Here is a 26,995-nt window from a genome sequence, read left to right on the forward strand (position 1 = left end):
AGGAAACCCCGAAGAAACATATGGAAATGAACATTATAGCACATTAGCGCTTAACATTTACATGCTGGACTGTCTAGTAGAAATTATTCTAGCATTTTATATAAAATGAGAAAAATTATATATTGTTTTTAAAAACAGCATTTCGTAATTCAATATTTCAGGACTAGAAAAATCGGACATTTTGAGTTTTGCTGAATAATAAAGAGTATTTTATCCCTTTTAACAACTGAATTGCGAACTTTCCAGAAGCCCTTATGAATTGCTAATAAACTCTAGCACAGTTTTCTTAAATTTGGGATGGCAAAATATTAAAAATATTTGAGCCTAGTGTTAAATATTTAATCTGTAAATTATTTAGACAGCTCTTTATATCTAAGCGAGTCAAAGTGCTATTTAACATTTATAAATTCCGGAGAGTTTTCTCTCTCCCACCATAGAGCAAAGGATTCTGGTTTTGTACCTTGGAACTTGATACAGCTAAATTAAGAAACACATGGTTTCCAGGAATGATATATGGTGAATCAACTTCACCCTCTACATTCTCAGAAAAGTGTGTCATTTAGTTTTAACTTCAGCAGTGAGTCTATCACCTGCCTAATTCAACACTCAAGAACAAGGAGGGAGAACAGTGCTAATTTTCAGTAGTTTTAGGTGTGCAATGGGAATATTTTCGCACACAAATGAATAGATTCGTAGCTGTCCATTTAAATGTACAAATACTGAACTACTTTTGATAATCAGGCTCAAAATGCTAACTCTTCAGAACATGAATATTGAAAAATGCTGCAATAATTTCTATCCAAGAATGCCAACACTATAGTAGCATTCCCTCAGTATGGCCACTCAACATAAAAATATGGATTCAGATTCAAAGTAACCAAGTCTTATAAGGGTATTTATTCCAAATCCTGGAGCACTGCCCAAAAGCATGTTCCATAGCAAAAGCCGATGGATTGTCATTAAGCAACTTAGCAACATTTAAATGGTGTCTGCTTTAATTTAAAAAAAAAAAATCATTTTTCCAGGATATTATTTTTTAAAAGTATTTACGTATCTCAATATTAATGGAGTGCCATTCATTTTTACTAACAAAGTAGTATTCATTCGTCAATTCCAGCTAGAAAAACACTTGTTTCAAAGTTCACAACTGTGACAGACAACTTTCCATACTGCCAAAATAAGTCACTGATACATGAGAGTTTTGAGACTATAACAGGGTTCAGAAAAGAACTAGATGAGTTTATGGAGCATAGATCCACCAATGGCTATTAGCCAGGATGGGCAGGGATGGTGTCCCTAGCCTCTGTTTGCCAGAAGTTAGGAAAAGGCAACAGGGGTTGGATGACTTTGATGATTACCTGTTCTGTTCATTCCTTCTGGGGTACCTGGCATTGGCCACTGTCAGAAGACAAGATACTGGGTTAGATGGATCTTTGGTCTGACCCAGTATGGTTGCTCTTGTGTTCTTATGAGTTTGGGTTTCTGAGACGTAAAGAAACAACAGAAAACACTTTTCCTGCTACAGTGAATAGCATAGAATTTTCTAATGTAGCTTTTAGAAAAGTGAGAGTCATAGTACTATTAGTGCAATTTTATCTTTTGCTACTACAGCGACTATGTAACAGGATACCTTTTCCAAGACTATTAAATGTTTGGTTAAAATAAACAAGCTAATTAGCAGTTTTAATGAACCACACAGTTGGTCTGAAGAGAACTGCTAACAATAACAGAAAAGACACTATTAATAAAATTTTCCAGTACTACAGGTTTTATTCCTCGATTAAAAACCATCAGTGCTACATTTAGAAGTCGGTGGAGAAAATTAAATTTTAATTGTACCGAAACTGTATTCTTAAATGAGAGATAGTTACTTCCCCATAATTATTTTCTGAGGTGATACAACCTGATACAGTAGCATTCTGGAATACAGGTGCCAACATGCAAACCTGGAGGTAATTCCCATATTCAAGAATTCTGAACTGTTGGACTGAGTATGGGGCACACATTATACTTGACCAAACCCTGAAAACAAAAGCTAAAGTAAAAAAAGGCACCCTGATGGCTTATTCTCTTTACAACCTCAACAAGTAGGCCCACACTCCCCAAAAGTACAGTAAAACAAAAACACAAACCCCGCTCCAAAACATAACAAAATACAGATTTCAACTGAGACAGCGAGGATTAAAATGCCTGGATACATTCAGATTAGCAGAGATGCTTTGGGGTTATCCAAAATAAATCTTTTGAGCATTATCCATTATATTACAATGGCTAGACTCTATAAGGAAAAGGCTTTTAAACTTAAACCTAACCCTCTACACTACACAAATGGCAGGTTTTGAAAAACTGCAATTTTAAAATTTTAACTAGGCACAATACATATGTTTTTAAAAAGAATAATGCTGTCATTTTGACACTATTAAAAAGACAAATGCTTCTGCACTTCTATTAAAACTAGGCTTGGCAGAATTTGATTTTTATTTTTTATAATTTCAATGGATATATTGATTTTTATCTTATCTACCATATATACTCGTTCATAAGCCGAATATTTTTGGTAAAAAAAGGGACCCATCAAAGAGCGGGGGTTGGCTTATAAACGGGTCTACACCAAAATTTGATGATTTTAAACTCTATGGAATCATTGAATTGAATATCTAATACAGGGATCTGCAACCTTTGGCCCGTGGCCCGCCAGGGTAAACACCCTGGTGGGCCGCGGGCCAAAGGTTGCCGATCCCTGATCTAATACATTGTAGTTTTGTTTACCTGGAGCCCCTTAGCTCCCTGTGGCCACGGTTCGCCATTCCCAGCCAACATCCCGAACCGCTAGCGGCTTACCCTGGTGGGCCGGGAGCCAAAGTTTTCCAACCGCTGAAATATAGGGTCAGCTTATGAAAGGGTCATACAGTTTTTGCTATTTTTACCTATCCATTTTGGGAGGGGGGGTCAGCTTATAAACGAACGGACTAATTCATAGATTCATAGATTATAGGACTGGAAGGGACCTCGAGAGGTCATCGAGTCCAGTCCCCTGCCCGCATGGCAGGACCAAATACTGTCTAGACCATCCCTGATAGACATTTATCTAACCTACTCTTAAATATCTCCAGAGACGGAGATTCCACAACCTCCCTAGGCAATTTGTTCCAGTGTTTAACCACCCTGACAGTTAGGAACTTTTTCCTAATGTCCAACCTAGACCTCCCTTGCTGCAGTTTAAACCCATTGTTTCTGGTTCTATCCTTAGAGGCTAAGGTGAACAAGTTCTCTCCCTCCTCCTTATGACACCCTATTAGATACCTGAAAACTGCTATCATGTCCCCTCTCAGTCTTCTCTTTTCCAAACTAAACAAACCCAGTTCTTTCAGCCTTCCTTCATAGGTCATGTTCTCAAGACCTTTAATCATTCTTGTTGCTCTTCTTTGGACCCTTTCCAATTTCTCCACATCTTTTTTAAAATGCGGCACCCAGAACTGGACACAATACTCCAGCTGAGGCCTAACCAGAGCAGAGTAGAGCGGAAGAAGGACTTCTCGTGTCTTGCTCACAACACACCTGTTAATGCATCCCAGAATCATGTTTGCTTTTTTTGCAACAGCATCACACTGTTGACTCATATTTAGCTTGTGGTCCACTATAACCCCTAGATCCCTTTCTGCCGTACTCCTTCCTAGACAGTCTTTTCCCATTCTGTATGTGTGAAATTGATTTTTCCTTCCTAAGTGGAGCACTTTGCATTTGTCTTTGTTAAACTTCATCCTGTTTACCTCAGCCCATTTCTCCAATTTGTCCAGATCATTTTGAATTATGACCCTGTCCTCCAAAGCAGTTGCAATCCCTCCCAGTTTGGTATCATCCGCAAACTTAATAAGCGTACTTTCTATGCCAATATCTAAGTCGTTGATGAAGATATTGAACAGAGCCGGTCCCAAAACAGACCCCTGCGGAACCCCACTCGTTACGCCTTTCCAGCAGGATTGGGAACCATTAATAACAACTCTCTGAGTACGGTTATCCAGCCAGTTATGCACCCACCTTATAGTAGCCCCATCTAATTTGTATTTGCCTAGTTTATCGATAAGAATATCATGCGAGACCGTATCAAATGCCTTACTAAAGTCTAGGTATACCACATCCACCGCTTCACCCTTATCCACAAGGCTCGTTATCCTATCAAAGAAAGCTATCAGATTGGTTTGACATGATTTGTTCTTCACAAATCCATGCTGGCTGTTCCCTATCACCTTACCACCTTCCAAGTGTTTGCAGATGATTTCCTTAATTACTTGCTCCATTATCTTCCCTGGCACAGAAGTTAAACTAACTGGTCTGTAGTTACCTGGGTTGTTTTTATTTCCCTTTTTATAGATGGGCACTATATTTGCCCTTTTTTTCCAGTCTTCTGGAATCTCTCCCGTCTCCCATGACTTTCCAAAGATAATAGCTAGAGGCTCAGATACCTCCTCTATTAGCTCCTTGAGTATTCTAGGATGCATTTCATCAGGCCCGGGTGACTTGCAGGCATCTAACTTTTCTAAGTGATTTTTAACTTGTTCTTTTTTTATTTTATCCGCTAAACCTACCCCCTTCCCATTAGCATTCACTATGTTAGGCATTCCTTCAGACTTCTCGGTGAAGACCGAAACAAAGAAGTCATTAAGCATCTCTGCCATTTCCAAGTTTCCTGTTACTGTTTCTCCCTCTTCACTAAGCAGTGGGCCTACCCTGTCTTTGGTCTTCCTCTTGCTTCTAATGTATTGATAAAAAGTCTTCTTGTTTCCTTTTATTCCCGTAGCTAGTTTGAGCTCATTTTGTGCCTTTGCCTTTCTAATCTTGCCCCTGCATTCCTGTGTTGTTTGCCTATATTCATCCTTTGTAATCTGTCCTAGTTTCCATTTTTTATATGACTCCTTTTTATTTTTTAGATCATGCAAGATCTCGTGGTTAAGCCAAGGTGGTCTTTTGCCACATTTTCTATCTTTCCTAACCAGCGGAATAGCTTGCTTTTGGGCCCTTAATAGCGTCCCTTTGAAAAACTGCCAACTCTCCTCAGTTGTTTTTCCCCTCAGTCTTGATTCCCATGGGACCTTACCCATCAGCTCTCTGAGCTTCCCAAAATCTGCCTTCCTGAAATCCATTGTCTCTATTTTGCTGTTCTCCCTTCTACCCTTCCTTAGAATTGCAAACTCTATGATTTCATGATCACTTTCACCCAGGCTGCCTTCTACTTTCACATTCTCAACGAGTTCCTCCCTATTTGTTAAAATCAAGTCTAGAACAGCTTCCCCCCTAGTAGCTTTTTCAACCTTCTGAAATAAAAAGTTGTCTCCAATGCAGTCCAAGAATTTGTTGGATAGTCTGTGCCCGGTTGTGTTATTTTCCCAACATATATCCGGATAGTTGAAGTCCCCCATCACCACCAAATCTTGGGCTTTGGATGATTTTGTTAGTTGCTTGAAAAAAGCCTCATCCACCTCTTCCACCTGGTTAGGTGGCCTGTAGTAGACTCCTAGCATGACATCTCCCTTGTTTTTTTGCCCCTTTAAGCCTAACCCAGAGACTCTCAACACTTCCGTCTCCTATGTCCATCTCTACCTGAGTCCAAGTGTGTACATTTTTAATATATAAGGCAACACCTCCTCCCTTTTTCCCCTGTCTATCCTTCCTGAGCAAGCTGTACCCATCCACACCAACATTCCAATCATGTGTATTATCCCACCAAGTTTCAGTGATGCCAACAATGTCATAGTTGTATTTATTTATTAGCACTTCCAGTTCTTCCTGCTTATTCCCCATACTTCTCGCATTTGTATATCGCAATGAACTAGTATATACAGTATTTAAATTTTACACAGGAAATTATGGGGGGGGGTGTCAATGACAGATGTTGAGATTCAAAAACTTAAAAGCTTTATAACCACTAAAATGCAAACCATCAACTTCACAAGTAAAGTAAATATCCTTAAATCAAACTGTAATAAGTTCTCACACCACATTTTTTCTTGCTTTGCCTATCTGTAAATTTTGATCATCAATAGAAATATTTTTGTTGCTTTCTGAGTGTACAGTGAAATCAGCATTTACGGATAAAAATCAAATATTTCCAAGTCTAACTATAACACTGCATACATTTCACTAACAAATCATACTCACAAATAAAATTGTGCTGTTTTCTCCCATGTTTAGACATATTATATGCTTTCTAGATGGAAAATTACAAAAAATTGGCGAGGAAATTTATTTTCAATATTCTAAGATGATATGAGAACAACAGAATTACAAATAAAAACTACAAAAAGGGCTTCCTCTAACCTAAATGTAGAGGATACAAAATTTACAAATAAATTGCAGCACTCCCCTTAAAGCACTTATACATGGCAAGGCCACCATGCTTGCCAATTGGAATTCTGCCACACATCTGGGCAGCAGACTAGTGAGGAATAATCAGTGTTCTGCCCTACTCTGGAATAAGGTTGTACTCAAGAACAATAGTGCTTTGGCTACTAGGAATAAAATTGACTAGGATGGCATTATGGTAGATAACATTTGCTCTCAAGAAGTGGGGGGATGGGGAAGAGAAGGCAGGCAGCTCGGAAACACAGCAAAAAGATAAAGGGATAAACAAGAGATGTAAGTGAAACAGGAGTTATCCCCAAACAGGTGCAGTGTGTTTTTTTTCCCCACCAAGAACATGGAGCACCAAGGTTCAAAGGCGAGCTATTACATATTGTTAGTCTGTTAGACTACCATTTCTCAATTGGTGAAGTGAACTCAGAAGCGCGTAGCAAGGGAGCACCCATTAGAAAGAATGTTTGAAAGAATGTTTTAAAGAAAAGAAAAGCAGCAACTCTGGATGCTAGTGGGATTGAATAGGAGCAAGGAGAGGGGCAAAAACCATCAACTCACTTCCTCTGCCCCTTTAATTATCATCCAATCCCTCAGCAACTTTTCAACCCCACTACTTCTTCTCATGTACAACTCAGCTCTGGAGGGCATGAAGCGATACTATATAGACCATGCAAGCAGTTCCACCAGAGCGGTGTTCACTTAGGAAAGCAGAAGGGAAGAGGATAGAACCCTTACCTATCCATCTCTACAAAACAGCACAGAAAAACTGATGGCTGGAAAAGCAAGTTGAACTTTTTAGATTGCATGCATTAGTTATTTTTCTCTCTCAATCCATTCATTTTGGTGTATTTAAATTTTACTACATTCATTTTTCACAAAGCAGGTTATGGGACAATTTCTTTTTTTAGCTTTTGTAGTTTGCAGATCAAAAAAGGTTGAGAGACACTGTAATAAATGCCATAAAATACAATTATTTTATTCACCCTTTTTAACTAAAATTGTCATATATATGGAAAAGCCCAGGCTTCTCAAGGAGATGGGCAAAAGGCTTCTTCATGCCTCCCTGGAAACGTGCTTCAAACATTTTTGGGGGGAGAGGAGGAAGGAGCGGGGTGTGGGCTACAGCATTCAAATCCTTGGGTTTTCTGCTGAGACTGCCCAACAAGAGTGCCAATTAGTGACAATTATGGTGATTGTGTCATTTGTAAAACTGCCCTAGGAAACATGAGAGAAACTGAAATTTGTTTCACATAGGCCACAGAAACAAATCAATGTAAATGTTATAGTTTATGCTGAAAAGAGAGAGACACAAACAGTTAAAAATGACCTGTTTTGCTTATAATTGTTATACTATTTTATCCCACTTCCAAATCTTATATATTGTTGAATACATGGTTAAATAAGGAACTTAAGCACATATGGTACACAGAATCTAATGTAGGAATATTTATTCAATAAATGGTATGGTATTAAGACAAATTAATGCAAGTTACTCAGTTTTTGTCTTTTGTACTTTTTGTAGCTATTTAGCTTTCACCACCCAACAACATTTTGCAGCATCTTGCTTATTCTGCATAGAAGACAACCAGCTTCTAATGAGGAACATTCCCAACAACGGCTGGGAATTTTCTTTAGTAAATCAACGAAGTAGTTATTTTCCACAAAACTGTCTTAGACACCAAGCTTTTTATACCTCAAATTCCTGAAAAGTTTACTCTAGTCAAAATAATAAATTAGATTCATTTCAGTTTTGTATAGACAAGAGATGGTCTGAGGAGAATTTCCCAACAGTGAGACACCATTAACAAATTTTTGGGGTGGACTGATTTCTTAAACTCCTATGCAGCACTTACCACTTCCTGACCTCCCCACCAACCACTCAATTCTTGACATTAAAATAAACTGACACAAGCTACACTATCTCAAAAAGCAGTTTAAACTAAATGCACTTAATAATTGGGTCTTGATTTCCAGACAAGTTGAAGAAAGATTGAGAATGGGACAAAATGTTTATTGAGATTCTTCCATAAAGGAAGCAAAGGACCTGTCTGTACATGATCTGTTGTATCTTCTGATAACTGTGTCTTTAAGTTCAGCCAAAGCAAATGGAAATGCTAGTTTTCTTGTCTACTCTTATCTTCTCTACAAGCCTGGATCCTGGGGAAGCAGAGGAAATGTATGGATTTTCTACTTAGTCCAAACATCTGAAAATATAACAACCAGTAAGCAGGAGATGAGATAATCCTTACATTGGCAACACCTGTAGTTGCCATAATAATCCTCAGTACGAGAAAAGTTACTTTGTTCCTATTTATCAGGCACAAAGTATGCTGTGGTAGGCCAATAAGCTAACCTGCTTGACTTTTTAGCTGAATATATACTAAGTATTTAATTGCTTGTATCATGCAAGAGATCTTCATTTACTAAGGGCTGGGCTACACTGGGGAAAACAAAACAAAAAAAAACATTCATCAGCATAACTACATCTCTTAGGAGCAGGAGCTGCACTGGTGCCTGGAGCTGCAAGCACGTGCCTGGGGCGGCAAGCCGCAGGGGTCGGCCTGCTGGTCGCTGTGAGGGCGGCAGTCAGGCGGCCTTCGGCGGTGTGCCTGTGGGAGGTCCGCCGGTCCCGCGGTTTCAGCGGCAGGTACGCTGAAGCCGCGGGACTGGCAGATCACCCGCAGAAATGCCGCCGAATCCATGTGACCGTGGACCGCCTGCAGGCATGCCACCGAACGCCGCCTGACTGCCGTGCTTGAGGCGGCAAAAAACAGAGCTGCCCCTGCTCAGGCATGTAAAAAACCCCACACCCAATAGATGTAGCTATGCTGACCTAAACTCCACTGTAGACAGCGCTAGGTTGGTGGAAGAATTCTTCCATCAACCTAGCTACCGTCTCTCGGGGAAGTGGATCAACTACAGTCCCTCCCCGTCGCTGTAGTGAGTGTCTATACTGAAGAGCTACAGTGCTACAGCAACAAGCATAGACAAAGCCTTAAAGTTCTTTCCTTTAAAACGATATAGTGTATCCTCATCAGAAGTAATCCTTTTACTCTCTACATCAGTGGCATCCCTTTGCTACCAGCTTTGCTAATATTCAATAGCTTTTACCATCAAAGGACACTAAAAGGAAGATTTTTGAAGCAGCCAAACAGTTAGGCCTCCAGTTTCCACTGACAGTCACTGGAAATTGAGTGCCTAAGTCTCCTAGGCTCCTTTAAAAATCCCAGCCAAAATAAATGAACATATACCAGTTAAAGCGTATCTGGTAAATCAGTCCAGTTCTATGGCCCAATAATTATCCCAACTACTAGTGTATTCCAATACTCAGTCTGGATGATACAATAACTTAAGATGCATTCCAATAATTTACAGAAAAATCATTTTAAATTACCAAGGTTTTTAGTAGTAAGTGTCTAGATAACTCATAGGTTTGCACAATTCCTTTAAAAAGGTGGAGGTATTCTTTTAACTGAATTTCACAAAGAGCTAGACTCAGTCAAATCTTTAATGAGATGAAGCTTTTACTTCTCTCCTGCATTGAAAAAAATAAGAAATCACACAACTGCAACAATTCTGTCTAGTAAACAGAGGCCAAAGTGTGAACAAAGGAGAATCACAAAAACCCAAAGATTGGATTTCCCCCCCAAACCTATGCTGCAAGCACTTCAGGAACTATAACAATTCATGCAACACTCATAAATCTTCTAGTTGGCTCCCCACTATAAAAGTTAACTCATACAATTATTCTATTTTCATTCTCATTTTGGCAAATATTAGGAAGCTAGAGGCCGGTATTAGGAAATTTGAAGTCTTGCCTTTACAGCGTGGATGGCCGAGTTTAGACCACTAGAAAAAGATGAAACATATAAAATGCTACTGAATAAAGTGGCGATTCTAAAACATGTAATAAAAGTTCGAGTTAAGGAAAAAGCAGTTTTATAAATTGCAGACATGAAGTACTACAGGGACATAAAGGGTTGATAGGAATCTCATGAATCTCAGTAAGTATGGAGATGCTAAAGAAGTTGCTAACCTAAAGTTTTTGTTCTGAAAGTGTTTCAGTCTGCAATGACAACATTACTGCATTTACGCCTTATTCATAACTCTATGAAGACAAACTGCTGTCCTTTCACTGCTTCAGCTACTTAACAGCAACCCTACTGACCAACAGCTGCATCACAAAAAAGGGGGAAAAAAACCTCTCCGGCTGCACCATTCCCTGATTCCCTTCTGGGCTGTGGGAGCTGCAGGGAAAGCAGGATAGGAGATTGACAAGTTCTGTCCAAGTCAATGGGAACTGAATATCAAAGGATAGTTACCCCATACCCCAAGTATCCAGAGCAGCCCAAAAAAGAGGAAAAGGAGAAGCAACAAAATCAAGAATAAGACAGTTACTGCTCCCTGATTGTCTGCCACAGCCTTGGTACATGTTAAAATAGTCTGGAGGAGGGAGTGGCAGTTCCTGAGTAGCAAAAAAGTATTAATTGTGAGCCCCTGACCTTTCTGAAATAATACCTTGGGCCCTCATGCTGGAGATTAGATATCACGGAATTAAATGGACTTGCCCAAATGTCACACAGGAAGTCTACAGTGCTGGGAACTGAACCTGGATTTCCTGCATTCTAGGTCAGTGGATCAATAAGATCATCCTATCAGAAAAATCTTTTATGAACAGGATTGTGCTCAAAGGGTCCAAGTGCCTCGAGCATAGAAACCTTCTAAGCAAGCTCCAGATGTAAAGCAGGATGGACGTGTAGTTACTACAGATCTGATTTAAAGGGCTTTGAAAGCCCATTCCTAATCACAGTTCCTCCCTGGACTTCCAGCTAAGTAGAGCATATTAGATGTTCTGTGTGCTACTCAAAGGCAGTACTGTTATGACCACACAGACCTAAAGGTCTCCTTGTGAGGAGGCGCACCATGGTAACATTGCCCTTGGTGAATCCTACTGTTCTTTCACCAGTGGGGTCAAATAGTGACAGGACTGTTGTAACACTCAGCTCAGGGCACCCAGAACTGTAAACCACTATGTTACCTCGCTCTGCTGCAACAAGGGAGAGGTTTACTGGCATTTAGACTGTACATCAGCTCCCTGTCACTCAAGTCTGCCCACCTCACTAAAAGTTCCAAATCACTGACATTCTTATCCTTGCCTTGCCGGTAACATTCAGTTCCAAAGTTCCCCAGAGATGTCTCTCTGCAGTGTCCAAACCACTGAGCAGTGTCCAGTGACTCTCACTGGATACTCACAGAATTATCAAGCATGCTGCCTCCAGAGAGACAGTGCACACACCAACTGCTGGCTCGCTGAGGACCCATTCTTTATCTTAATATATAGCACTAAGATGCTTTTATAATAAGATAGGAATACGTTTATTTATAAAGAACAGATTTAAGTAATACCAAGCAAGAACTGAAAAAAGAAAAAAAAAAGGTTACAAACAAAACAAAAAAATAACACTTCTAGTACCTAAAACTTAATTCTATCAAGCTAGGTCTCTGCCCAACACATTTTTTCACCTTAAGTTACCAGCATCTCCAGTCTTCAGGCAAAAGGATCCAAGGTTCACAGAACCAGAGTGTGCCATCCCCTTTGTCCCCTGAGTGATGGATAACTAAAATTTGCTCCCCTTATATTTTCCAGAGTTCATTGCCTTTGTCTCAGGAGCCAGGAAGACCTCAGGATGTCAAACTCCGGTATGTTCCCCAGTGTGCTCACCAGGTTGATTATCCCACTGTTTGTTAGCTTGACTGCTTTGCTTACCCTTTTTGTAAATGTACTTTCATGGTCTATGGCTTACAAAACTTAACCCAGATGGGTAAATTGACATTCCTTTGTCTAGAGCAGACTTGTTTGCCAAGTCTGCCCCCACAACATATTTTAGGAACATATTTCCAGCACACACACACACACCCCTATTTACACACCATCGGTATATACACATCATGCAATGATATTCATGACCAGTGTGTCACCAGTTTTTATATAACTTACTCAATACAATAACATTGTGTACCATCAGTTGATTCAATTACCTTCATACAAACTGTTAAAAAGACACAATAGGACAAGGTCTAGAGAAAGAATTTCTTAACACTAAGTGACTGGCTCTTGGAAGAGCTAAAGCACATAAGAAGAGGCTATTCTACTTAGTCTTAAGTAATACAGAGGAGTTAGTTGTTCTACTACTGTTAATTCTTGAATTACATCCTAAGAGCTTATGTTAAAAAGAAAATCTGATGCCATGATAAACTTTTTAAAAGGAGATTTCAAAAAAAATGAAGAAGCTAGTAAAGAAGGCCCTAAGGTCAAATGAAGTAAAACCCTCAAACGTATGGCGGCTACTTAAGGAAACACTAATAGTACCTCAGAAGGCACCTTACAAAAAAAGGGAACCAGGAAGACAAGCAATAAACCAATATAGCTAATTAACAAGGCTTGAGAGGATATTCAAACAAAAAAATTCTGAAAGAACTGTACCTCTAGGGAAGTCAAACAAATATAAGTTACAGCAGGCTATATGTAAGAGGGAAATTAGGAGGATAAAAATGGATTTAAGAGGAAATAGGTATAAAAACAAACAAATTATTTAAATATACAAGAAGCAGGAAGCCTGAAAAAAATTGAGGGGTCCATTGGATTACCAAAGGTTAAAGAGCAGTTAAGGAAGATAAGGACATGTCTGAGAAACTAACTCATTTTTTGAATCAGTTTACCACAAAGGATGTCAGGGAAATACTTACTACAGACCTGACCATTTTTGGCAATAAAGATGAGGTACTATAAGAGACTGAGGTGTCAGAAAAAGAGATGCTGGAACAGACTGATAATTTAAAAAGAAATAAGTCACCAGGCCTAGATGATACAACTCCAAGAGTTTTGAAGGAGCTCAAGCATGAAGCAGCTGAGCTGCTAGCAAAAATATGAAACCCCATTAAAAAAGCCACCATACCAAAGGATTGGAGGATAGAAAAATATTCTAAATCTATTTTAAAAAGGTGCAAGGGGTGATCTGGGAAATTACAGACCAGTAAGCTTTACATCAGTAAATTCGTTGGAAAGGTAATTAAAAAATGACTGAGTCCAACCAGCATGATTTCAGCAAAGAAAAGTCTGTCAATAAAGTAGTGGATAAAGCAGAACTGGTTAACAATTTATTTATTCTTTCAGCAGGACCTTGAGAAAGTCCCTCACAAGAAGCTGAAGAAACTAAGTCATGGTCTTAAAGGCACTGTCATGCATGAAAAACTGGGTAAAGACAGAGAAAACAAAATAGGAATAAATAGTCAATTTACATCTTGGCAAAAGGTTAACAGCAGGGTGCCTCAATGTGCCATACTCCATCCGGTGTTTAATATATTTATTAATGATCTCAAACGTGGCATAATTTGAAGAAAGATGAATGTCAGAGGGACTTAAACTAGGTGAACGGCAGACAATGGCAATACTAATTAATGCAAAATGGAAGAAGAGATTTCAATTACTCAAACACTTTACAAGGATCTAAATTTACTATATGAACTTAAGAAAAGACACAGGCATCTTGGACGCTGGCTGTGTGGAGGACCTCTGATCATGTGCAGCTGTTGTCAAAAAAAGCAAACAAGATGTTAAACTGCATAAGGAATGAAATGGAGATTAATATAAAGTTATGACTCAATGGCACAGCTTCCTCTGGAATATTGTGTGCAGTATTTGGTTGCCACACATCAAATACAGTGTTGCAAAATTAGAATAGGTTCAGAGAAGCATGACAAAAATGATCAGGGACAGAAAAACCTCACATGGATGGAGATGGAAAAGAGTAGGATATTTTTAACTTTACAATAATAGAAGCATTTAAAATAATATCAGAGGCTTCTGTTCTTTTTCTCATAATAGAAAAACAAAAGGGATACTCAATGAAATTAAAAAGGTTACATTCAAAATTTATAAAAGGAAATACTTTCTCACAATACAGACCACACTGCCATGGCATGTTGTTCATCTCAAAAACAATGCAATATTCAGAGGCAGAGTCAACTTTTACATAGATGATAAAAATATCCAGAGTTACAATAGTTAATGCTAGCAAAGGGAATCTGAAAAGAAATAAAACCTTATGTTTAAATCGATCTCTAACTCATAGGGATGAGGATGAGACATTCATGTGGGCAGATTACCCTACATCTGCCTACTGTTGGGCTTCTTGAACCTTCCTGTGAAACATCTGGTGATGGCCACTGTCAGACAGGACCCCGGATGAGGTGGGCTACAAGTCTGATCCACTGTGTAACTCCTACACGTCTTTTGAGCTTTTTATTTTTAGAAGATCGTTGAAAGATTTTGTTTTATGATCTTTAGGCTCTAGAGGCCAATTTTCTGGAACGTATATATCCTTGTAGGTACAAAATAACTCAAATTGCATATATCTGTCTGCGAAGATCTATCCCCCAGAGTCCCAATAACTATTAAGGAATTTGTTATCCTTAAAAAGGCCTCGTATGTCAGACTCCTATTCTGTAGATAAAGAACAGGATGCTAATTCATTTTCCCTGGACAACAAACTGGACTCAACTATGGAATTTTTTTTAAAGCTCCTTTAGAAAACAGTTTAGAAAACTGTTTATCTGGAGAATAAAATTACATGATTAAGGACAAAAACTGTTTATAGTCGGCAGCAATGCACTTACAAATTCTGAATAAACTATTTCTGGGACATTAGTTGGTTAACCAAACGCTGTGAAACAGTAAAGAATTCTAGAATAAAAAGATTCCAGTATTTGTAAGTTTAACTTTATCTACATTCAGAATCTCAGAGTTATGCCTAGAATAATAATTAAATGACAGCTCCCTCAATGGCCTATATTTTATTCATATAATTAAAAACATGCCTTGCTGGCACAGCTCCAGTGATGAACAAACACACATTATGCCACTGCCTCAAGAGTTAAAGCTTACAAAAAATTGTTGCGTGGAGCTACAGAAATCACATGTCTGAGTGTAGAGACAGTTGAATATGTGCAAAAAAAAAAAAAAAATCGAAACTCCTTAAAAAGTTATATAAAGAATAAGTGACAGGCAAATAAACTACAATACTATAATGCCATCAGGTGCTTTCTGTTGATATCGTAACGCACTTCTACCCTGTTTGCTTCTCTTCTCAACATGCTATGGGAGCAACTTCACTTTAAAACAAGTTCTGTATAGTACAAGCTTGATGTCACATGCGATTTATAATAATGCTAAATCACACCCAGGAATTCGTGATTTATCCAAAGTACAGTATAATACCATTCATGTTTTACTGGATGATCTTCTACTTCTAAATGGCCTTAAATGAAAAAATACGGAAGGAGACTTAAATTTAGCCAAATATTCTGAAAGTTTACTATAAACTAACATGTAAAATGCAAGAAGCAGCATACAGTGATGAGATCAATTCTATTTGGCTTCGCAGTAGTATATACTAAGTTCCTGCAAATCTGGTGGCTAAGTTTGCAGACAGTACAAAATTATTCAAGATAGTTAACTCCAAAGCTGACTGCAAAGAGTTTCAAAGGGATCTCACTAAACTGGGTGACTGGGCAACAAAATAGCAAATGAAATTCAGTGTTGATAAATGGAAATTAATGCACTTGGAAAAAACAATCCCAACAATATACACAAAATTAGCTGTTACCACTCAAGAAAGATCTTGGAGACATCGTGGATAGTCTTCTGAAAACATCTATTCTATGTGCAGCACCAGTCCAAAAAAAAAAAAAGCTAACGAAGTTAGGAGTGATTAGGAAAAGGACAGAAAAGGCAATAAATATAATGCCACTATATACAGCCATGGTATGCCTATACCCGAAATACTGCATGCAGTCCTGGTCACCCGATCTCAAAAAAGATACATTAGAATTGGAAAAAACACAGTGAAGAGCAACAAACATGATTAGGGGTATGGAATAGCTTCCATATGAGGAGAGATTAAAAGACTGGGACTATTCTTAGAAAAAGATGACTAAGGGGAGGGATATGATCGAGATCTAGAATATCATGAATGGTGTGGAAAAAGTGAATAAGGAAGTGTTATTTACCCCTATACAATACAAGAACCAGGGGTCACCCAATGAAATTAATAGGATGCAGGTTTAAAACAAACCATAAGAAAGTACTTCCTCATATGATGCACAGTCAACCTGCTGGGGATGTTGTGAAGGCCAGAAGTATAACTGAGTTAAAAAAATTAGACAAGATCACATCAAATAGGTCCATTAATAGCTATTAGCCAAGATGTTCAGAGTCACAAACCTATGCTCAGGGTCTCCCTAAATCTCTGACTGCTGGAAGCTGGGACTGGACAACAGAGGATGGCTCTTGATGAATTAACCTGTTCTGTGCAGTCCCTCTGAAGCATTTGGCACTGGCAACTGAGCTAGATGTACCATGGGTCTGTCCTAGTATGGCCATTCTAAAGTTCTTAATTCACCCCTTTAAAAATTCATTCCAAGGAAACAAAGTTAAAAAAAATCATGGAAGTAAATACAATTGTTTATTTTTTTAATAAGCAAAAACAGACTTCAGTTTGCTATGTTACAAGAAAAAATTCCTCATTCAATGATGAGCCAGAATCAATATTTTTCAGTAAGAGCCAAACTCAATTCATCTTGTTCACCAGAGAAGCCAGTACCCAGCCTTCCCCCGCCTCCCGGCCCAAAAGGTGTTTTTTAAAAACTTTTGCAGGCTTCCACAGTACAGTAGAATAGGTTTACAAAAAACACAAACATGATACAGTACTATCAACTTGAACTCCAGTTAATTTCAAAATATGAGTTAAAAGAAACTTCAGGTACTACATTTGACACTGAGTAAGTCCTTTGAGAATTTTTGTGCTTTTGCAATCAGATTTTCCTATTTATACTGATGTGGGAAAACCCAATAGGCTATTATATAAAACTTTATGAAATATTTCCTCGTCTTTCAGTTTTTTTTAATGTTAGTAGTTACGTGTAACAAAAGAAGGTTGAAAACAGATAGTGAGAGTTTTAAGTTGAGCAAGTCCCTTTAAGAACCTTTATAAAAAGAGTTATTAGAAAACAATAGTACAGAAAAGTTACCCGGCTCCGGGTGGAGTCCAAGAGTATATACACTGTCTGACCCAAAAGAAAAGTCTCACAAACTACAATGGCTTTGGATCAGGCCCATCTAGCCTACATAGTACAGATAAACATATCCATTAAGCATTGTTTTTAAGTATTTTTCCTATACAGTGAAACCATACATTTAAAAAAAAAAAAAAAAAAAAAAAAAAAGTTCATCACAGTGACCTCTCAAACAAGTTTTCTGAGATGAAAGATACAACCTAAACACTAATAAAGTACCGCTGTGCCATTAAGGAATTTTAGTCTGTGGATCAACCATTTCAGAACAGCAAAACAGGCAAAGTCAGCAATTTATTTAAAGTGGTATTTATTCTTTATAATTTGTGATGGTGAAAGTCAAGCAAAAAATGTCTAGTGGATGAACAAGAGCAAGCAATTCCCACACTTCATATAAATTGCCAACCTGAGCCCTGCCAAGGGAATGTGCTCAGTGAGACTAATGAAAAATTCTCTAAGATAACTTGCTAGTTAAGGTTTGTAATTTTAATGCAGTCCCAAAGGTGTGTCTACTGTAAATTAAAAACTAACAAATTGCAGTTGTTCCTAAACATTTTATTATGAAGAAGTGGGCTTCTGCCCTCCAAAATAAATGAAAGTTAATAGAAGGAAAGAACCAAGTATTACCCCACATACCTTTCCCCAAGTAATATAAAAAGTGTTTTAAAATAAGTTAAAATTAAATTTATTTTTTAACAATCCTTAGAGAAATTTAGCAGATTTCATCTTAATAATTTTTATTAGTATTTTTATAACTAACTCTACTACGCATTGAACTGTGGAACATTAAGAATTTCAAATAATAATACACAGTTTATATTAAAAGCTCACTGACACTGCACATAAAAATCTTTGAATTGCAACCATTTCCTTCTTACCTTGCCTGCCTCTCTTTCAAAGTCGACATATTCCCGGGTCGGTGTCTGTCGCTGCTCCCCCTGCCAGCTGGCCGGAAAAAACTGGAGAGACAGATTGGTTCCTGTGGCCACAAAAGCCTTTTAGAAAAATCAATACAAACAGGATCAGGGAGCAAGACATTACATAAATTATGCAGGCAGTCATTTATTTTTACATCAGTTTATGTCTTAAGCCAAGCAGCATAGAGAATACTTAAAGTCAAAAACATGCACTCATCATTTTTCTTAAGTATTAAGTTACAAACATCTGATTCCATTTTGACAACATTTGCCATTGGCTGCTTTGGATATAAAATACAACATGGAATCAATACTTTCTTTCAAATCAGTTTTTGCTGACATTAGAATCTATTATTTCAGAATTCTGTCAGGAAATCCCGTACCAACAACTCAGTACCAAAACCTACTAAAAAAAGTGCTTACATGTTGTAAAAAGTAGCATTTTTCCCAGTTAGAAGAACTTTCAGAAGAAAGTGAGTTGCAGAGACTTGTTACTGGGAGCACAGATTTTGAACAAAAAAATCCTATCTGTTTTTCACAGATATATAAATCCAGGAGGCATATTACCTGAGATCTAAAGACAAAAATGCAAGGAAAATATTTATTTACCCTTATTTTGCATACTGACAGACAGATGAGCGAATGCACCATCTATGTACCCCTCCATATACTGCATAATATTACACTGTCAAGTTGTGAAATCTTGTTGCTACTATAGCTAGTGTGTGAGTGGGCAAACACTTCAGCGAAATCTAGATTAGTAGATGTTCCATGTATTAGAAATCTGTTGTATTCTTTCTCAAAAACTCGTGAAGGGACATTGACTTAATCTTATCAGAAATGAGAATCCTTGTATTCAAGTAAACCATGACCTTCAACTTCAACTGAAAACAAAGTTTCATTTTCATTCATAAGAAGTTTAGACTTATGCATATCACAGCAATTCAAACAGGGAAAGAGAGCTCCAACTTGCACAGCTGGGAGGGGGGAAAACAATGTGGGTAGAAGTAGAATTCTGATTCACTGTTTCAGTTATGATAGAGTACAGCGTAAATATGCATACACGGATACACACTTATACCAGAACATATCATTAAAATATAATTATATCAAATAGAATGTCTTGCAATCAAATTGCTGGACTAACTACCATTATTCACTTAAATTTAAAATACTACTAATCCAGAAAACAGTTTATTCATAAAAACTACATAAAAATATAGCTCAAAATAGTTTGAATTTAGAGAGATGATTTACTGAGAGGAGCATAAAATAGATGTTTCCTCTAAGCAATGCAGAATTCAGCAACTTAGCGGTAATAAAAAAAAATCACTCAACTACACTACCACTTAACATATAGTTCGCTCTGCGTCATTTTGTATAAGTCATTGTAGAAGAACAGTGTCACAGGATCAATATCTCTCACTTTGAAAATGAAACCTGCTTTGCCCTGACATTTTTGTAGCAGAAGGAGACTAATATCCCATGATTAGGTTTCATCTATTGACTTTCTCTTATAAGCAGTTTTTGAGCATTCCCATTAAGCCAACACAGACAGTCATTAAAATTGACGACAGCAGTCACTAGTATCAAAGTGATATTGCACAAGTATATTAATCTGTTTAGGATACAAAACATTCAAAGAAAAACATTTTAAATAGTATAAATGTGCAGTAAAAAGCTAGACAGAAGTGTAACTTAAGGATATACTCCATCAACAGCTTCAGGTAACATGTAAACCGTAAGAACAGAACTAGAGCCATTGTCATCAGAACTCTGGTGGAGATTCCTTGTATTACATCATTTTCCCAATTTGTAGTTTTTTTGTTTGCTCATATGTAAATACGATATTTTGAAAAACAATTTTCTAGATTTAAACACTCTTCTGAATCAACAATGCAGTAACACCAACACGGCCAAGCAGCTTTACTACCATTCTCTCAGCATTTTTAGCCTTTAAAAACTAAGGCTGTTATTAAAAACAAACATGCACACGCTAATACAAAACTCTGAAAGGGCTGAGCCAGCTGAATTTTGCAGCTTTCCAGACTGCACAAGTTTCTGATGGCCCCTGGATGCTAGCTTTAGCGGTAGTATATTCCATTCGGGGAAAAGTCACCCTAGCATGAAGCACCAAGAGAAGAAATCCTTACATGTATCCAGGAAATCATAGAAAAGCTTGAAGACGGGGAAAATAATAGAAAATACAACAGAAAATATGAATGCACACCAACGCCCAGGAACTGTGCAGCCTTAGTCTATAGGCCAGATACAGGCTATCATGTGAATTTTTAGAAGCATTGTGTCCGCCCCCCCAACCAATTATATTAGATCAATAGTTCATGTACAAAATCTAATAGTCCATCTAATGTATCATGTAAACGTGGCTGTTATTGCTATGTTTCCCCAACCTCCTCTCTCTCTCTCACTCTCACACACACACGCGCGCGAACACTATTGTGTGTAGGCTGGGGATGCCTCTCCTATTCTCCCAATCACCAGATAGGCATAACTGACTACTATCGGTACATACATAAAAAATCAGTGATGTATTGACCATCCATCATCATTAGTGTTTTGTAGGGAGCTAGCAAGTAGTCTATAGTCCCATAAACCCTATTTCTGGCTTTCTGGTTGACCTCTAGAAAGGAGAGAGAAGTGTCTGTCAATCCAGGGCTTTTCAAGTTATTCCCATGTTGATTAGATGTCAGCCATGGAAGGAACTCCTGTCTTCCATGCTCATCAGGATGTCATTCCCATGAGTCTGACTGCCATAAATGACAGAGCGAGTGGAAACCTGATGGTCATGTAACATCTAAACTGATATTATGCAGTCACAACAAAGAGGATGAACAGACCACCACATCAGCACTCTGATACCAAGGTTATAGAGTGACTTCAAAATATGACAGACTTTCTGCAGGTCAGGCAGTCAGTGGTTGTTTTAGGTTGGATATGGCCTTTTAAAGCTCTTGGCTTTTGTCACCGTGTTCAACATTAAAAAAACAATTTCCACTTGAACTTAAAAGATTTACCATAAAAGATTTATAGGTGATTATAAAATATGTATACACAAGAGACCAAGTCTATTTAAATCTATCCAGAAAATATGCTTAACACAGGGTTTTGGGGGTTTTAAGTTTCAAAAGTAGTTTTATGGATCAATAGACTGTAAAGGTTATTGGTTACATTTATTTTTCTTTTCCAAAGGGCTTTTCATTACCTAGTAGACTAGAAAAACTTGTTTAGAACCATTCAGGTTAACTGAGTATTTATGTACAGTAAGTGTCAGGGGAGTTATTTTACATGCACAACCACCACTTTTCGAAGATTATTGTGGCTGTAGGCAAGCTCTCTCCTCAAAATACACAAAACAATATACCACTGATAATTTAAGACTACATCTCAGTAATGACTTTTTTTATTTTAAAAAATTGTTCATGACATGATCACTTTGGTCTGAAGTTAGAGAACTGTGACCTTTGTATGACGCATTTATGTCCCAACCCCATCTTTATATTACTCTTAGACTACTTCTGGACACACTGCCTCAGAAGGCACAACCTCCCTGTGTAAAGATGAGAATAAATTCTTTATCTGTAGCAAATCATCTACATAACCTCTTACTGAATTAACTGGTTAGTTTTTAAAACTTTGATCATACTGTACCCTCACTTTCTAAATGGATGTGTAACAAGCAATCAGTTTTACTGGACCAAACCAGATGTCTTAGGTCAAGAAAAGAAGCAGCTATTTCCTATTATTATAACAGACTGAAAAACTGTGTGCAACAGGCATCACCGGAGATTTCAAGGGGCAGAGTTCTGGCAGGGAGAGAGGGCAGGCATAGAAATAAGATGGTGAAGAGACAGTAATTTCCCATTTTACAAAAATAACTCTTCACAAACCGTATTAGCTGTAACTAATTATAAGCTTAGATCTGAAGTTTTCAGTGAAGTGTTCAATTACAGACGTATACTGTGCATTGCCACCAGTCCAGGAACCTTAAAAGGCTAAAAATTTATGTTTTTCTCCATCCATAATTGTTTTCAACAGTAAACTTTTTAAAATATTAAAAAAAATCATGCTCAATGACAATAATTTAAACAAGCCCAAGAGATTTGCTACGCAGGGGTTTGAATAATATCTACTTTTTTTCTACAGATTCTCTATAAACCTTGCTCACTTACAATACACAATATAAAACATCCCCCTCTAGCTGTATTAGATAACTGTTGAAAACGGATAACTAGAATAATAGGAATCTGCTATATTAGAATACTCCCTTCTTCTATTCACAAATTAAAGTAAATACAGTAACTTATTTTAATAATTTGTGTAAAGGTGTATTCCACTATGTACACTGTGCATAAAAAAAAATCTCTAGTTTTACTATGTAGTAATGTAGGTTTACGATAAGTATATGGAAGTGTTTTATTAAGCCAGAATCAAAAAACAGGTAAATCCTCCTCTCACTTGAAATAAACCCTTAATGAAGAGGAAAACTCTGTCACCATTTTCATTGTTTTAAATAAGTAACAAAAAAATCGGTGACTTTTCAATATGAATGTTTTAAGGAACTGTACAAATAACCACATCACTAACAAGCATGCTACAAGATACAGATCCTATTTGAGAAACATCAAACAGAAATAAATCAGGAAATAAGTTCTAGCCACTTTTTGACTACATGGAGCCATATTAACCTTGTTTTACTTCATGGATGAGAGTGGTCTACTAGTACCATCACTAAGAAAAAATCCAATATTTAAAATTGTAAAGTTTAGTTTGAAACGTGCCTAATTTGGTTCAGAAAAGATTATTTACTCTACTTCAAAAAGCTTTCGGTGACTGCATTTTTTTTTCCATTTTAAATTTCACTATATCAAGGTTATTTACTAATTCATTTTAACCAAATGATAGGCTCGAGTTCAGAATAATTTCATATTAGTCTTATTTATTCCTGGAAGTCACTACTTCCTAGACAAAGGAATTTAAAGTTGAAATAAGTAGCTTATAATTTCAACATATGCAATGGTGAAGGAAGAACTGCCAATATACTCTCACAGATCATTTTGTTGGCTATAAAGTACTTTTTCACATACATAACACTACTTTTAAATCCTAACGTACAAGATACATATTTTTTATTCCTCTAGTAATAGCAGAATTAGCTATTACTATTAGGCAAAAAAAGTTTTCTAAAATTAACTTTTATAGACGCAAATACTGTTATATGGAGAATATTAAATGTTAATGAACATTCATCTTCCCTTTCTTTTCTAGAGTACAGATATAACTAAAGCTTTCCACAACTGGGTGCTACACTTTAGAAGCACAACCACCCCATGTTCCAATGCAAGGCCCACTCCTTAGGGGACAGATAAGTAAATAATTGTTTAAATCAACATTCAATGTATTTATATTAAGGTACTTGTTTACAAAGTATCCCTTGATTTATTTAAAAATAAGTCACAGAATACGTATTATGAATCCTACATACATGTTTTACAAAACATTTCTACAAAACATCCCTCAAACAGGATCCACTCTGCCCCACCCATCCATGAGAGTTTTAAATCCATGACTTTAAGTGTTCCTCTTCCTTAAAGGTTTCAGAGTGGTAGCCGTGTTAGTCTGTATAAGCAAAAACAATGAGGAGTCCTTATGGCACCTTAGAGACTAACAAATTTATTTGGGCATAAGCTTTCGTAGGCTAAAGGTCTAAAACCCACTTCATCAGATGCATAGAGCAAAAAATACAGTAAGCAGTATATATATATATATATATATTCATGTGCTGTAATATATATACTGCTTATTGTATTTTTCAGTCCATGCATCTGATGAAGTGGGTTTTAGCCCACAAAAGCTTATGCCCAAATAAATTTGTTAGTCTCTAACAAGGGCTCCTTGTTGTTTTTCCTCTTCCTTAAAGTATTTTTTTAAAACATTACTATACATTTTAGTTAAGCTGCTGGACAGAAAGACACGTTTATTTCTTTAAAGAAGTGGCTGGGTAGTTTAACTTACGCTGCTTGGGTTTTAGTTTCCCTTTTTTATTCCCTATCAAGTGAAAACATGGTTGCCCAAACCCTTTTGCTGGTAGCAACAACAGTTATTTATCCAGTGAAGTTTTATGCTGGGGGGAGTTTAGGGCTGGCTAAGTTTGGTGATTAAGCGCCTGGCCGCGACAAGCGTCGGCAATTGACATCCACAACCGGTGAATCTAGCTCTCCCCCCCTCTGCGCGTTGGAATGGGGCAGACAATAAGGAAGTCGCTCCTGCTGCTGAAAGGTTTAGCATCCGCAGCTTTGTTTCACAAGCGGCAGGCGCTAGGCAGCGAGCGGGGTGTCTGGGCTCCGCACAGTTCCGGGTTGTTCGCGCGTGGGACGGCGCTGGGCAGTGCCGTGCTGTGCCGTGCCGCGGGGGGCCAGGCGAGCGGCCCAGGTGGATTTCGGGGGCGCGTGTGGGGGGGGGGGGGGATGCTGGAAGCGCGGCACTTACGATCTCGGACCGGCCGTCCCTGCAGGCGTTCTGGAACCGGGCCTGGCGCTCCTCGTGGGGTCGGTCCCTGAAGCCGGTGTATTTAATCTGCGAGGAACAGGAGGCAAATCAGAGGAGGAATCCCGCCCGGGAGCGGGCCGGCGGCGAGCGATAAGGGGAGGCGGAGTGCGGAGATAGCACCGCGGGCGGGCGGGCGCTGTCCTCCGGCCCCGGCAGCCCGGGACAGGATTGGGAGGTGCGGGCGCCGGCGGGACGGGGCGCGGGGGGCGCTGCTCCCCCGGGGGGGGGTCCCCTCACCTCGCACTCGCGGCTCAGCTTCCTGAAGAACTCCTCGTTCTCGAACTTGCTCCTCTGGTCGGGGACAACCCGCGGCATGGTGGGGCCGCCGCTGCCGCCCCGGCGGCTCGCCCCGCTGCCCTTTGTTCGCCCGCCGCCGCCGCCGCCTCGCGCCCAGTGCAGCAGCAGCAACCGCCAGAGCTCGCGCCGCTGCTGCCGCCGCGCGTCTCGAGCCCCCTCCCCCCCGACTTCCTCCCCGGCTCGTAAACTCCGGCCAAACAGCCGCACCATTCACAACTCCGGGCTGATGCTGCCGCGCATGCGCGGCGCGAGCCGGGGGCTCGCGCTGCCGCCCCTCCCTGGCAGGCGCTGGGCGGGCGTGAGTCACCGCCCCCGCGTGGCCCTCGGGAGCGGGGCGGGCGCCCCTCGCTCAGCCCGTCTCGCCGGCTTCCGGCTGAGCCCCCACGGGACGGGCGGGACCTGCGTGTCCCGACACGCTCCCGCCCGGGGAACCCCGCGGGGATCGGTCACGCTCCGCTACCCCGCGGGAGCTGGGGCACGGCGCCCCGGGGCTGGGCAGCGCTCTGGGCGGGCTGGGCTGCCCCAGGCCAACCCCTGCGGGTGCTCCGGCTTGGCAGCCTCCCGCAGGGCGTTCAAAATAGGCTCAGGTGCTGCACCTGCCCCAGTCCTGGGGGGGGGTTAATCCCCCCCCCTGTTTTCTCTGGGTTGTGGTGGTGTGTAGGGGGGAGAAACACCTCCCAGGCAAGAGAAGCGTGTCTGCATGCTGCCAGATCTGTGCCCTCTCCTTGGGTGAAAGGAACTTATGTAACTTGTAACAACAACAGATTAAAACAAAGCAGAACGCGTGATTGTTACATTGCCGGTGGCCTCAGCAAACATCATCTTTTTGGAAACGATCTCCTCTCCTGGATCCCCAAACCAAATAGTCGACTTGTGCGATCACCTTTATTTCAAGATCCAAACTTAAAACCGCTTTTGAGCGTCGCTGGTCACCAACCTCCACCTGGCTGAGGGGATGCTGACCAAGTAGGGGTTAGGCAAATCTTTCAAGAGTGGTCGCTCATTTTGAAAGCCCAACGTGAGTCCCTGTAGGCCCAATTTTCAGAAGTGCCATGCACCCACAACGTCAGTTAAACTGAAGGGGAGCTGCAGCTGCTCAGTACCTTTGAAAATCAGGTCCAAGGTGTCTCAAGTTGGCCACTCAAAAGCCAAGGCATCTAGTCTTAATGATTTTTTTTTAAATTGGCTGTTAATGAATCAGTTCTTGTTCAAAGCGCCGTACTAAATCCTGAGCCCGAGACCTTGGCTCTTTCTTATTACCCACCTGTATTTGCACTGTCAGGCCCTAATTTAATCAAAAGGTGCCTGAGAAAGTATGTCAGAGCTCCCTAACTTTGCTACTAGTAAAATATTTTGAAGGAGCACTAAGATTTTTCTGTGAATAAAAGGAAAATGCTATCTTTGCACTTACTGATTGTGTTGAATATATGGGGTGGGATTCACACAGGTACTTAGGTGCGTAAGTCCCACTTTTCCCTGCACCTTGATCCACAAAACTCCTGCTGAATCCTGGGGGTGCCTAAACGCACAGCCTAAGTTTCTGCCTCTGGGCACGTGCATTGCTGCCTCATTGTAGGCATCTGAAGACCTATCTCCCACCTAAGGGCAAGTCTACACTACAGCTGGGATGGTCACTCTGAGATCGATCCACCAGCGGTCGATTTAGCGGATCTAGTGAAGACCCGCCAAATTGACAGCAGATCGTTCTTCAGCCGATCCCTGTACTCTATCCC

At 39.5% G+C, this 26,995-nt stretch overlaps 1 protein-coding gene across 7 annotated transcripts in view; it reads right to left on the reverse strand.

Annotated features, from left to right (window-relative positions):
• Window positions 1-25,341, reverse strand: part of CBFB (core-binding factor subunit beta) — a 66,146-nt gene extending 40,805 nt beyond the window's left edge. For 3 of the 7 annotated variants that reach the window (XM_054049139.1, XM_054049135.1, XM_054049136.1), the window contains exons 1-3: window positions 25,203-25,341; window positions 24,906-24,992; window positions 18,360-18,476 (exon numbers count right to left, since the gene is read on the reverse strand). In XM_054049139.1, coding sequence (XP_053905114.1) covers window positions 18,360-18,476; window positions 24,906-24,992; window positions 25,203-25,280 — 282 coding nt within the window. In that variant the 5' untranslated portion in view covers window positions 25,281-25,341. Of the gene's footprint in view, window positions 1-18,359; window positions 18,477-18,821; window positions 19,382-24,905; window positions 24,993-25,202 lie in introns of those variants that run through there. The other 4 variants (XM_054049138.1, XM_054049137.1, XM_054049134.1 and 1 more) reach the window with 4 other exon arrangements.
• Window positions 25,342-26,995: the final 1,654 nt, after the last annotated feature.

This window comes from Malaclemys terrapin, chromosome 14, assembly GCF_027887155.1.
Source record: "Malaclemys terrapin pileata isolate rMalTer1 chromosome 14, rMalTer1.hap1, whole genome shotgun sequence".
Taxonomy (NCBI): Eukaryota; Metazoa; Chordata; order Testudines; family Emydidae; genus Malaclemys; species Malaclemys terrapin.